The 12,690-nt window shown below is 43.2% G+C and overlaps 1 protein-coding gene across 1 annotated transcript in view; it reads right to left on the bottom strand.

Moving 5' to 3' along the window:
* The window catches only part of HEBP1 (heme binding protein 1), a 163,835-nt gene that overhangs the window by 12,725 nt on the left and 138,420 nt on the right, over positions 1 to 12,690 (bottom strand). Inside the window, exon 3 of the mRNA XM_069737094.1 lies at positions 6,774 to 6,954. Coding sequence (XP_069593195.1) covers positions 6,774 to 6,954 — 181 coding nt within the window. The remainder of the gene's footprint in view (positions 1 to 6,773; positions 6,955 to 12,690) is intronic.

Below are 12,690 nucleotides of genomic sequence, written 5' to 3'. Positions count from 1 at the left end.
TTTCAGTTATAATTGGGGGGTTTCCACTGTTTAGGCACATCAGGGGCTCTCCAAATGCGACATGGCGTCCTGTTGTGAATTCTGTTGTCGAACTCCCTCCTGTGGTCGTGAATGGTACTTCGGCAAGTTCTGTCCATGGACTCCCTCTGGTGGCTATGAGTGGAGCTGCTGCTTCTGAGGTTCCTTACACAGGTGACATGGTTTATCCTGTGGTTGGCTGCTCTATTTAACTCCACTCAGATCGTTACTCCATGCCAGCTGTCAATGTTCCTGCATTGGTTCAGTTCGCTCTTGGATCTTTCTGGTGACCTGTCTACTCCAGCAGAAGCTAAGTTCCTGCTTATTATTTGTTCATTGTTTCCTTGTCCAGCTGCATATTATGATTTTGCCTTGCTAGCTGGAAGCTCTGGGATGCAGAGTGGCATCTCCGCACCGTTAGTCGGTGCGGAGGTCTTTTTGCACACTCTGCGTGGTCTTTTGTAGTTTTTTGTGCTGACCGCAAAGATACCTTTCCTATCCTCTGTCTGTTTAGTAAGTCTGGCCTCCCTTTGCTGAAACCTGTTTCATTTCTGCGTTTGTGACTTTCTTCTTTACTCACAGTCAATATATGTGGGGGGCTGCCTTTTCCTTTGGGGAATTTCTCTGAGGCAAGGTAGGCTTTATTTTCTATCTCTAGGGATAGCTAGCTCTTAGGCTGTGAAGAGGCGTCTAGGGAGAGTCAGGAACGCTCCACGGCTATTTCTAGTTGTGTGATAGGATTAGGGGTTGTGGTCAGCAGAGCTCCCACATCCCAGAGCTTGTCCTGTGTGAGTTTAACTATCAGGTCGTGCCGGGTGCTCCTAACCACCAGGTCCATAACAGCGTCCGATCTCAATTCCAGCCAATTCTGCGTTGAAAAAGTAAAACAGTGCTCCTTCCCTTCCGAGCTCTCCCGTGTGCCTAAACAGGGGTTTACCCCAACATATGGGGTATGAGCGTACTCAGGACAAATGGGACAACAACTTTTGGGGTCCAATTTCTCCTGTTACCCTTGGGAAAATACAAAACTGGGGGCTAAAAAACAATTTTTGTAGAAAAAAAATATTTTTTATTTGCGCGGCTCTGCGTTTAAACTGTAGTGAAATACTTGGGGGTTCAAAGCTCTCACATCATATCTAGATGAGTTCCTTAGGGGGTCTACTTTCCAAAATGGTGTCACTTGTGAGGGGTTTCTACTGTTTAGGTACATTAGGGGCTCTGCAAACGCAATGTGACGCCTGCAGACCATTCCATCTAAGTCTGCATTCCAAATGGCGCTCCTTCCCTTCCGATCCCTCCCATGTGCCCAAACGGTGGTTCCCCCCCACATATGGGGTATCAGCGCACTCAGGACAAATTGGACAACAACTTTTGGGGTCCAATTTCTCCTGTTACCCTCGGGAAAATACAAAACTGGGGGCTAAAAAATAATTTTTGTGGGAAAAAATTTTTGTTTTATTTTTACGGCTCTGCATTATAAACTTCTGTGAAGCCCTTGGTGGGTCAAAGTGCTCACCACACATCTAGATAAGTTCCTTAGGGGGTCTACTTTCCAAAATGGTGTCACTTGTGGGGGGTTTCAATGTTTAGGCACATCAGTGGCTCTCCAAACGCAACATGGCGTCCCATCTCAATTCCTGTCAATCTTGCATTGAAAAGTCAAACGGCGCTCCTTCCCTTCCGAGCTCTCCCATGCGCCCAAACAGTGGTTTACCCCCACACATGGGGTATCAGCGTACTCAGGACAAATTGTACAACAACTCTTGGGGTCCAATTTCTTCTTTTACCCTTGGGAAAATAAAAAATTGGGGGTGAAAAGATAATTTTTGTGAAAAAAACGATTTTTTATTTTTACGGTTCTGCATTATAAACTTCTGTGAAGCACTTAATGGGTCAAAGTGCTCACCACACCTCTAGATAAGTTCCTTAGGGGGTCTACTTTCCAAAATGGTGTCACTTGCGGGGGGGTTCATTGTTTAGGCACATCAGTGGCTCTCCAAACGCAACATGGCGTCCCATCTCAATTCCAGTCAATTTTGCATTGAAAAGTTAAATGGCGCTCCTTCGCTTCCGAGCTCTGTCATGCGCCCAAACAGTGGTTTACCCCCACATGTCGGGTATCGGCGTACTCAGGACAAATTGTACAACAATGTTTGGGGTCCATTTTCTCCTGTTACCCTTGGTAAAATAAAACAAATTGGAGCTGAAGTAAATTTTTTGTGAAAAAAAGTTAAATGTTCATTTTTATTTAAACATTCCAAAAATTCCTGTGAAACACCTGAAGGGTTAATAAACTTCTTGAATGTGGTTTTGAGCACCTTGAGGGGTGCAGTTTTTAGAATGGTGTCACACTTGGGTATTTTCTATCATATAGACCCCTCAAAATGACTTCAAATGAGTTGTGGTCCCTAACAAAAAAGAAAATGGTGTTGTAAAAATGAGAAATTGCTGGTCAACTTTTAACCCTTATAACTCCCTAACAAAAAAAATTTTGGGTTCCAAAATTGTGCTGATGTAAAGTAGACATGTGGGAAATGTTACTTATTAAGTATTTTGTGTGACATATCTCTGTGATTTAATTGCATAAAAATTCAAAGTTGGAAAATTGCAAAATTTTCAAAATTTTCGCCAAATTTCCATTTTTTTCACAAATAAACGCAGGTAATATCAAAGAAATTTTACCACTATCATGAAGTACAATATGTCTCGAGAAAACAATGTCAGAATCACCGGGATCCGTTGAAGCGTTCTAGAGTTATAACCTCATAAAGGGACAGTGGTCAGAATTGTAAAAATTGGCCCAGTCCATAACGTGCAAACCACCCTTGGGGGTAAAGGGGTTAAACTTCTTGACACTGCGCACGGTAGACACAGGAACATTCAGGTCTTTGGAGATGGACTTGTAGCCTTGAGATTGCTCATGCTTCCTCACAATTTGGTTTCTCAAGTCCTCAGACAGTTCTTTGGTCTTCTTTCTTTTCTCCATGCTCAATGTGGTACACACAAGGACACAGGACAGAGGTTGAGTCAACTTTAATCCATGTCAACTGGCTGCAAGTGTGATTTAGTTATTGCCAACACCTGTTAGGTGCCACAAGTAAGTTACAGGTGCTGTTAATTACGCAAATTAGAGAAACATCTCATGATTTTTCGAACAGTGCCAATACTTTTGTCCACCCCTTTTTTTATATTTGGTGTGGAATTATATCCAATTTGGCTTTAGGACAATTCTTTTTGTGTTATTTCATTTAAGACAAATTAAATGAAGATAATAATACCAAATAATGTGTGTTTGCAATCATTTTCAGGAAGAAAATGAGTATTATCTGACAGAATTGCAGGGGTGTCAATACTTTTGGCCATGACTGTAGGGCAGGGGAGGGGGAGAGGTGCACTCTGCTCTTCTCTGCTGCTGAGACCCTGCCATTAACTGCAGCCTGGGGTCTGGAGTCAGGACATCAGAGGCCCACTTCCTCCTGTCCAGCCAGGCGGCAGGGACAGAAAGGATTTAGGAGCTGCTGATAACTTTACATTGAGTGCATGGAACAGAAGCCCGGAGTTGTACCTGGATCTAGCTAAGAGGCAAGCTCTAATAGAATTAAGAAAAAAAAGCTGTATGCACTCCATGGCACTAGCTCAAAAAATCACCACTCCTTTGGTGAACTATACTTCCAGCATGCCATAGGAGCTGCTGTACATGCTGGGAGTTATAGTTCTCAAAAGCAGGGAAAAGGCTATGTGCACATATAGTTTTGATGGCTGCGGATTTTTCTGCAGCGGATTTCAGAAATCTACAGGTAAAAGGCACTGCGTTTTACCAGTGGATTTAGCGCGGATTTATCGCGGTTTTTATGCGGATTTCGTGAGGATTACACCTGTGGTTTTACACCTGCGGATTCCTTTTCTGGAGCAGGTGTAAACCGCTGCGGAATGCGCACAAAGAATTGACATGCTGCGGAAAGTAACCCGCAGCGTTTCCGCGTGTTTTTTTCCGCAGCATGTGCACTGAGGATTGCGTTTTCCATAGGTTTACATTGTACTGTAAACGCATGGAAAGCTGCTGCGATTCCGCAGCGTCAAACCCGCTGTGGATCCGTAGCAAAATCCGCAACGTGTGCACATAGCCTAATAGTCAACCATGAGACATAGATGGCACCTGTGGGATCTTAAAGGAAATCTGATGGCTGAGGGTATGTTTTCACTTGGCGTATTTGCTGTGGATTTGAAGCAGTGTCCTATCCGTAGCATCCGGATGTTACAGCATAGTGGATGGGATTTCATGAAATCCCATCTCCACTAAGCGTGCACTTACACCTCCGCGACGTCATCCTAGGTCCTTCGCACACAGCATCCCTGGGAACGGAAGGCGCCGCGTGCACCGCTGAGAGACGGAAGGACTCTGGGGGCCATTGGAAGGTGAGTATATCACTATTTTTTATTTTAATTCTTTTTTTTTTTTTACAGGGATATGGTGACCAGTCCGTGGAGGAGAGACTCCTCTCCTCCACCCTGGATACCAACCGCACATGATTCGCTTACTTCCTGCATGGTGGACATAGCTCCATGCGGAAAGTAAGCTGATCAGTGCATTTCTATGTGTGCGGAATCCCCCAATTTCACTAAATAATGAGCAATTTTTGTGCACATGCTACGTTTTTTTTTTTTCAGAGCGGAAAAGTATTCCGGAAAAAAACGCAGCATGTGCACAAAAATTGTGGAATGCATTCTAATAGGATGCTTAATATAAGCGTTTATTTCGCGTTTTTATAGCGAAAAAACATGAAAAAAACACGAAAAATCCTGAACATGTGCACTTAGCCTTAGTGTGTAACCACCATACGACAAGTGGGCCTGTGTACCTTCAGATGCCAGGGCTGAATTTTTGTCCCAGTCCGGCCCTGAACTTCACTGAGGAAATGTTCAATGAAACTTTAATGCTTCTTGAAGATCAGTGCACAGCAATGTTAGGAAAAGCCTTACAGTTGCTTGGTTTGCCTGCTGCAATAAGAAATCCTGAAGGCATCCAAATGTGTAGTGAGATTTTCATAGAAACAAACTACAATATTGATGAATTGACAGCATGTGTATCAGAACGAGACAATATTGGTACCAGATCAAAGGGACGCCTCTAACTACATTTTAAGTTTCATTGAAACCAACAAAGGCGGGATTGTCTTCCTGGATGCTAAAGGTGGAACAGGAAAGACATTTGTAATCAACTTGCTCCTGGCAAAATTTCGACAACAAAAAAAGATTGCACTTGCAGTGGCATCTTCTGGAATTGCAGCTACGCTTTTAAAAGATGGCAGGACAGCACATTCGACATTCAAACTACCACTTAACCTGACTCATAGTGACAGCCCCGTGTGTAATATTGCCAATGGATCAGGACTGGCCAAATTGCTTAAAAAATGCAGTGCCATCATTTGGGATGAATGCACCATGTCACACAAATGGGCTCTGGAAGCAGTGGACAGACTGCTGCAAGACCTGCGTAGCAACAAAACATATCATGGGAGGAGTAGTTGTTGTTTTGGCAGGTGACTTCCGCCAAACACTACCTGTTATTCCAAGATCAACCCCTGCAGACAAACTCAATGCCTGTCTGAAAGCATCGTACCTTTGGAGAAAAGTAAAGAAAATGTCACTGAACCCAAACATGAGGGTCTACATGACAGGCAATGTTTCTGCTGGACTGTTTACAAGCCAGCTGTTGACTATTGGAGATGGCAAGGCACCAGTAAACTCAACCACTGGACAAATTACCTTCCCAAGTAACTTTTGTTGCATTGTGACTTCCATTGAGGAGTTGAAAGCAAAGGTTTTTCTAAACATTCAACTCCACTTCAAAAAAATCTGGCTGGATGTGTGAAAGGGCTATTCTAGCTCCCAAAAATGACAGCGTCAACAAGATCAATCCTCAAATTCTAAATCTCCTTACAGGTGTGTGCACAACCTACAAGTCAGTGGATACGGTAATAGACCCTGCTCAAGCATTATTTTATTCAACTGATTTCCTAAATTCCTTGGAGCCACAAGGACTTCCTCCTCACAACCTCTTTCTAAAACCTGGAGCACCTATTCTGCTATTGAGAAATTTGGATCCACCAAAGCTGTGTAATGGAACAAGACTCTTGATTAAGAACCTGTTTCCACATGTAATTGAGGCAACCATTTTAACAGGATGTGCCACAGGAGAAGATGTTTTCATTCCAACAATTCCTCTCATTCCATCTGATTTGCATTTTGATTTTAAACGCCTCCAGTTTCCTGTTTGACTGGCATTTGCTATGTCCATCAACAAGGCTCAGGGACAGTCCTGGAAAGTAGTTGGAATCGATTTACAATCTCCATGCTTTTCTCATGGTCAACTTTATGTGGCCTGTTCAAGAGTTGGAACAGCCAAAAATCTGTTCGTCTTTGCACCTGAAGGAAAAACTAAGAATGTCGTTTATGAAAAGGCTCTCGAATAAGTAGTAGAAGATTACTTCACACTACCTGGCCAATTTAGTTAAATCTGTGTGGAATATCTCTGGTGTTGAAATATATGTTGTGAAATGCTTCTACTAGCTTAGTTTTTGCCTTTTAATAATTACATTTCTAACTATTTGTTTTGTGGTTTTTGTGTGCAGAATACATTTTTGTTAACACATTCTATTTTATTAACAGCAGTTATTAACCCGGGTGTAGTCGGGTAGTACAGCTAGTTTAAAATAAAATCCAACATATTATTGTTATTATTGCTATTTTCTCACATGGCATACACCGTCAGTCCTTCTCTGCTTTCAATATGAATACTTTCATCTGTAGGAAGTGGAGGATCTGCCTGGAATTGACTTGGAATTCGAAGTATGACCTTGACTTTTGGTTGGAGAGATTCTTCCTCTGTAGGATAACTAATAATTGAAACAGGTGATGTCATTCCCATTCCTGCACCTTCAAAAGAGAAAAAAGACATTTGCCTATGAGTATTTCTAACTTTCTATCCATTCATAAGAGAACTAGTCATAGTTAATGATTGTTAATAATACATACTGACAATATAAAAAGCCACAAACTGTAAAACAACTAGAATCAGCTTTTAAATATACTTATGGTTCTGAAAGTATAAATCCTAAATCTTATATAAAAGTTGAACGTCATATTTTTTTTTTACAGAAACCAAATTGCCAGGATAGTTGTATATGAATCTTACTAGCTAGATGTTTGTGTAAATTGATATTATAGCAAATTTTACTGTAATCCCTGAAATAAAAAGTCAAAATGATCATCTTATTCTCCACTGCACATGTACTTTCTTCAATACGAGTGGCTGAGTAAGGCCGGCGTCACACTAGAGAGAAATATGGACGAGGGAGAGGCGCAAAAACAACGCATTGCACACAGTCCAATGTTTCTCTATAGTGCAGCTATAGGGCAGCCGTATATTTCTTAGCCGTATTTTACGGACTTAGAAAAACGCAGCATGCTGCAATTGTTAGTGTATTCCGAGAAAAATACGCCAATGCAAGTCTATGGGGGGCGAGAAAAATACGGATTACACGTGTGACTTGCGAGAAATACGCACCGGTGTCCTATAGAAAAGCCGGTAATTCAGTGCGGTGTACAGTAAAATCACACTGACAGGTTAGAATAGAATAGATAAAATAAATGTCTACACATAGAATAGGTATATATGTATGTCATTGACACATACATATATATACCGTATATACTCGAGTATAAGCAGACCCGAGTATAAGCCGAGACCCCTAATTTTGCCACAAAAAACTGTGAAAATGAATGACTCGAGTATAAGCCTAGGGTGGAAAATGCAGAAGCTACCGGTAAATGTCAAAAATAAAAATAGATACCAATAAAAGTAAAATTAATTGAGACATCAGTAGGTTAAGTGTTTTTGAATATCCATATTGAATCAGGAGCCCCATATAATGCTCCATACAGTTCATGATGGGTCCCATATAATGCTCTATACAAAATACACCCCATATAATGCTCTATACAGTTTATGATGGGCCCCATAAGATACTCCATATTAAAATATGCCCCATATAATGCTGCACAAATGCTGATTATGACCCCAAAAGATGCTCCATACAGACATTTGCCCCATACAATGCTGCACAAATGCTGATTATGGTCCCATAAGATGCTCCATAGAGATATTTGCCCCCATGTAATGCTGCACATGGCCACATAAGATGCTCCATAGAGATATTTACCCCATATAATGCTGCACATGGCCCCATAAGATGCTCCATAGAGATATTTGCCCCATATAAGTTGCACATGGCCCCATAAGATGCTCCATAGAGATATTTGCCCCCATGTAATGCTGCACATGGCCACGTAAGATGCTCCATAGAGATATTTGCCCCATATAATGCTGCACATGGCCCCATAAGGTGCTCCATAGAGATATTTGCCCCATATAATGCTGCACATGGCCCCATAAGATGCTCCATAGAGATATTTGCCCTATATAATGCTGCACATGGCCCACATTTCACTGCTTTATTTCTATATATTGCTATATTCACCTGTCCCCCGTTCCACCACCAAGTGCCACTGTGTCTTCCCCGTTCTCCGCACTGACGCTCAGGCAGAGGGCGGCGCACACTAATCGCGTCATCGCGCCCTCTGACCTGAGCGTCACTGTAGAGGACGCAGAAGACAGAGAAGCGCCGATGGTGGAAAGAAAAAGAGGTGAATATAGCGCACTGCCCCTGCCATACTCACCTTCTCCCAGCACGTCCCTGGTTCTCCAGGCATTGACAGCTTCTTCCTGTATTGAGCGGTCACATGGTACCGCTCATTACAGTAATGAATATGCGGCTCCACCCCTATGGGAGTGGAGTGGGGTCCTTATTCATTACTGTAATGGGCAGTACCATGTGACTGCTCAATACAGGAAGAAGCTGTCAGCGCCCAGAGAAGCAGGGATGTGCAGGGACCACGCCAGGAGCAGGTGAGTATTATTAGACAGCTGCCGCTCCTCCTCCCCCGCCAACCCCTGGGAATGACATGAGTATAAGCCGAGAGGGACAATATCAGCCTAAAAAAATGGGCCGAAATTCTCGGCTTATACTTGATTATTTACAGTATATATACATATATATATTTAATGCAGAGCTAGATAGCATAAAAGCCGGTAATTCAATTGCTCGCTTTTGATAACTCCTTACCAAACCCGACAGGATATGAGACATGGTTTCCACACAGTAAACCATTTTATATTCATTATATTTGTACATATTCCTCACTAATGTGTGTGTGTGTGCAAAATTTTGGAACTGTGTTAAAATAAAGGGTTAAATCACAGAAAAAAAATGGTGTGGGCTCCCGCACAATTTTGTCCTCCAGAGTTGGAAAGCCAGTGACTGAAGACAGATATTAATAACCTAGAGAGGGACCATGGATATTGCCCCCCCCCGGCTAAAAGCTTCTGCCCCCAGCCACCCCAGAAAAAGCACATCTGTAAGATACACCTATTCTGGCACTTAGCCGCTCTCTTCTCACTCCCCTGTAGCGGTGGGATATGGGGTAATAAGGGGTTAATGTCACCTTGCTATTGTAAAGTGACATTAGGCCTGGTTAATAAAGGGAGAAAATATTCAGAAAAATTCCCACGCTACAGTTCATATGAGTTTATGCCACCAGGGGGCAGGTGACAGCACCATAAGTCCCCGAAGCTACCTGTTGTGAATTCTGTTGTCAAGCTCCCTCCTGTGGTCATGAATGGTACTTCGGCTGGTTCTGTCCATGGGGCTGCGGCTTCTGAGTTTCCTTCCACAGGTGACGAGGTTAATTCGTTAGCTGGCTGCTCTATTTAACTCCACTTAGATCATTGCTCCATGCCACCTGTCTATGTTCCAGTATTGGTCTAGTTCACTCCTGGATCGTTCTTGTGACCTGTCTTCCCAGCAGAAGCTAAGTTCCTGCTTGTTTTTCTTTAGTTTGCTATTTTTCTGTCCAGCTTGCTATTTTGATTTTTGTCTTGCTTGCTGGAAGCTCTGGGACGCAGAGGGAGCGCCTCCGCACCGTGAGTCGGTACGGAGGGTCTTTTTGCTCCCTCTGCGTGGTCTTTTTGTAGTTTTTTGTGCTGACCGCAAAGTTACCTTTTCTATCCTCAGTCTGTTCAGTAAGTCGGGCCTCACTTTGCTAAATCTATTTCATCTCTGTGTTTGTATTTTCATCTTTACTCACAGTCATTATATGTGTGGGGCTGCCTTTTCCTTTGGGGAATTTCTCTGAGGCAAGGTAGGCTTATTTTTCTGTCTCCAGGGCTAGCTAGTTCCTTAGGCTGTGTCGAGTTGCATAGGGAGCGTTAGGAGCAATCCACAGCTATTTCTAGTGTGTGTGATAGGATTAGGGATTGCGGTCAGCAGAGTTCCCACGTCTCAGAGCTTGTCCTATATTATTTGTAACTATCAGGTCATCCCGTGTGCTCTTAACCACCAGGTCCATTATTGTCCTTACCACCAGGTCATAACAGTACAGGTGGCCCAAAGTATTAATGCATCTCAATAGAGGGATAAGAGAAGTTCTGAGACCATTTTTTTTCCTTTGCAGTGTGTTTTGTCTCTCTTTTCGCCTTTACCTCTGGGTGGTTCAGGATACAGGTGTAGATATGGACATTCGGACATTCAAGGTCTGTCCTCTTGTATGGATAATCTCACTGCAAGGGTACAAAACATTCAAGATTTTGTGGTTCAGAATCCGATGTTAGAGCCTAGGATTCCAATTCCTGATTTGTTTTTTGGGGATAGATCTAAGTTTCTGAATTTCAAAAATAATTGTAAATTGTTTCTTGCTTTGAAACCTCGCTCCTCAGGTGACCCTGTTCAACAAGTGAAAATCATTATTTCTTTGTTACGTGGCGACCCTCAAGACTGGGCATTTTCCCTTGCGCCAGGAGATCCGGCATTGCGTGATGTTGATGCGTTTTTTCTGGCGCTCGGATTGCTTTATGATGAACCAAATTCAGTGGATCAGGCAGAGAAAATCTTGCTGGCTCTGTGTCAGGGTCAGGATGAGGTAGAGATATATTGTCAGAAGTTTAGGAAGTGGTCTGTACTCACTCAGTGGAATGAATGTGCCTTGGCAGCAATTTTCAGAAAGGGTCTCTCTGAAGCCCTTAAGGATGTCATGGTGGGATTTCCCATGCCTGCTGGTCTGAATGAGTCTATGTCTTTGGCCATTCAGATCGATCGACGCTTGCGTGAGCGTAAAGCTGTGCACCATTTGGCAGTATTATCTGAGCATAGACCTGAGCCTATGCAGTGTGATAGGACTTTGACCAGAGATGAACGGCAAGAACACAGACGTCGGAATGGGCTGTGTTTTTACTGTGGTGATTCCACTCATGCTATCTCCGAATGTCCTAAGCGCACTAAGCGTTTCGCTAGGTCTGCCACCATTGGTACGGTACAGTCGAAATTTCTTTTGTCCGTTACTCTGATTTGCTCTTTGTCATCCTATTCTGTTATGGCATTTGTGGATTCAGGCGCTGCCCTGAATTTGATGGACTTGGAGTTTGCTAGGCGCTGTGGTTTTTTCTTGGAGCCCTTGCAGTATCCTATTCCATTGAGAGGAATTGATGCTACGCCTTTGGCCAAGAATAAGCCTCAGTACTGGACCCAATTGACCACGTGCATGGCTCCTGCACATCAGGAGGATATTCGCTTTTTGGTGTTGCATAATCTGCATGATGTGGTCGTTTTGGGGTTGCCATGGCTACAGGTCCATAATCCAGTATTGGATTGGAAATCAATGGCTGTGTCCAGCTGGGGTTGTCAGGGGGTACATGGTGATGTTCCATTTTTGTCTATTTTGTCATCCACCCCTTCTGAAGTCCCGGAGTTTTTGTCGGATTACCGGGATGTATTTGATGAGCCCAAATCCAGTGCCCTACCTCCTCATAGGGATTGCGATTGTGCTATCAATTTGATTCCTGGTAGTAAGTTTCCTAAGGGCCGACTGTTCAATTTATCTGTGCCAGAGCACACCGCTATGCGGAGTTATGTAAAGGAATCCTTGGAGAAGGGTCATATTCGCCCGTCGTCATCACCATTGGGAGCAGGGTTCTTTTTTGTGGCCAAGAAGGATGGTTCTTTGAGACCTTGTATTGATTACCGCCTTCTTAATAAGATCACAGTCAAATTTCAGTATCCTTTGCCGCTGCTGTCTGATTTGTTTGCTCGGATTAAGGGGGCTAGTTGGTTCACCAAGATAGATCTTCGTGGTGCGTATAATCTTGTGCGTATTAAACAGGGCGATGAATGGAAAACAGCATTTAATACGCCCGAGGGCCATTTTGAGTACCTGGTTATGCCATTCGGGCTTTCCAATGCTCCATCAGTATTTCAGTCTTTTATGCATGACATCTTCCGAGAGTACCTGGATAAATTCCTGATTGTATATTTGGATGATATTTTGGTCTTTTCGGATGATTGGGAGTCTCACGTGAAGCAGGTCAGAATGGTGTTCCAGGTCCTTCGTGCGAATTCTTTGTTTGTGAAGGGGTCAAAGTGTCTCTTTGGAGTTCAGAAGGTTTCATTTTTGGGTTTCATTTTTTCCCCTTCTACTATCGAGATGGACCCTGTTAAAGTCCAGGCCATTTATGATTGGACTCAGCCGACATCTGTGAAGAGTCTGCAAAAGTTCCTGGGC

Source organism: Ranitomeya imitator, chromosome 8, assembly GCF_032444005.1.
Source record: "Ranitomeya imitator isolate aRanImi1 chromosome 8, aRanImi1.pri, whole genome shotgun sequence".
Taxonomy (NCBI): domain Eukaryota; kingdom Metazoa; phylum Chordata; class Amphibia; order Anura; family Dendrobatidae; genus Ranitomeya; species Ranitomeya imitator.
The sequence above is the reverse complement of the archived record's forward strand: the minus strand, read 5'-3'. Positions and strand labels throughout refer to the sequence as shown.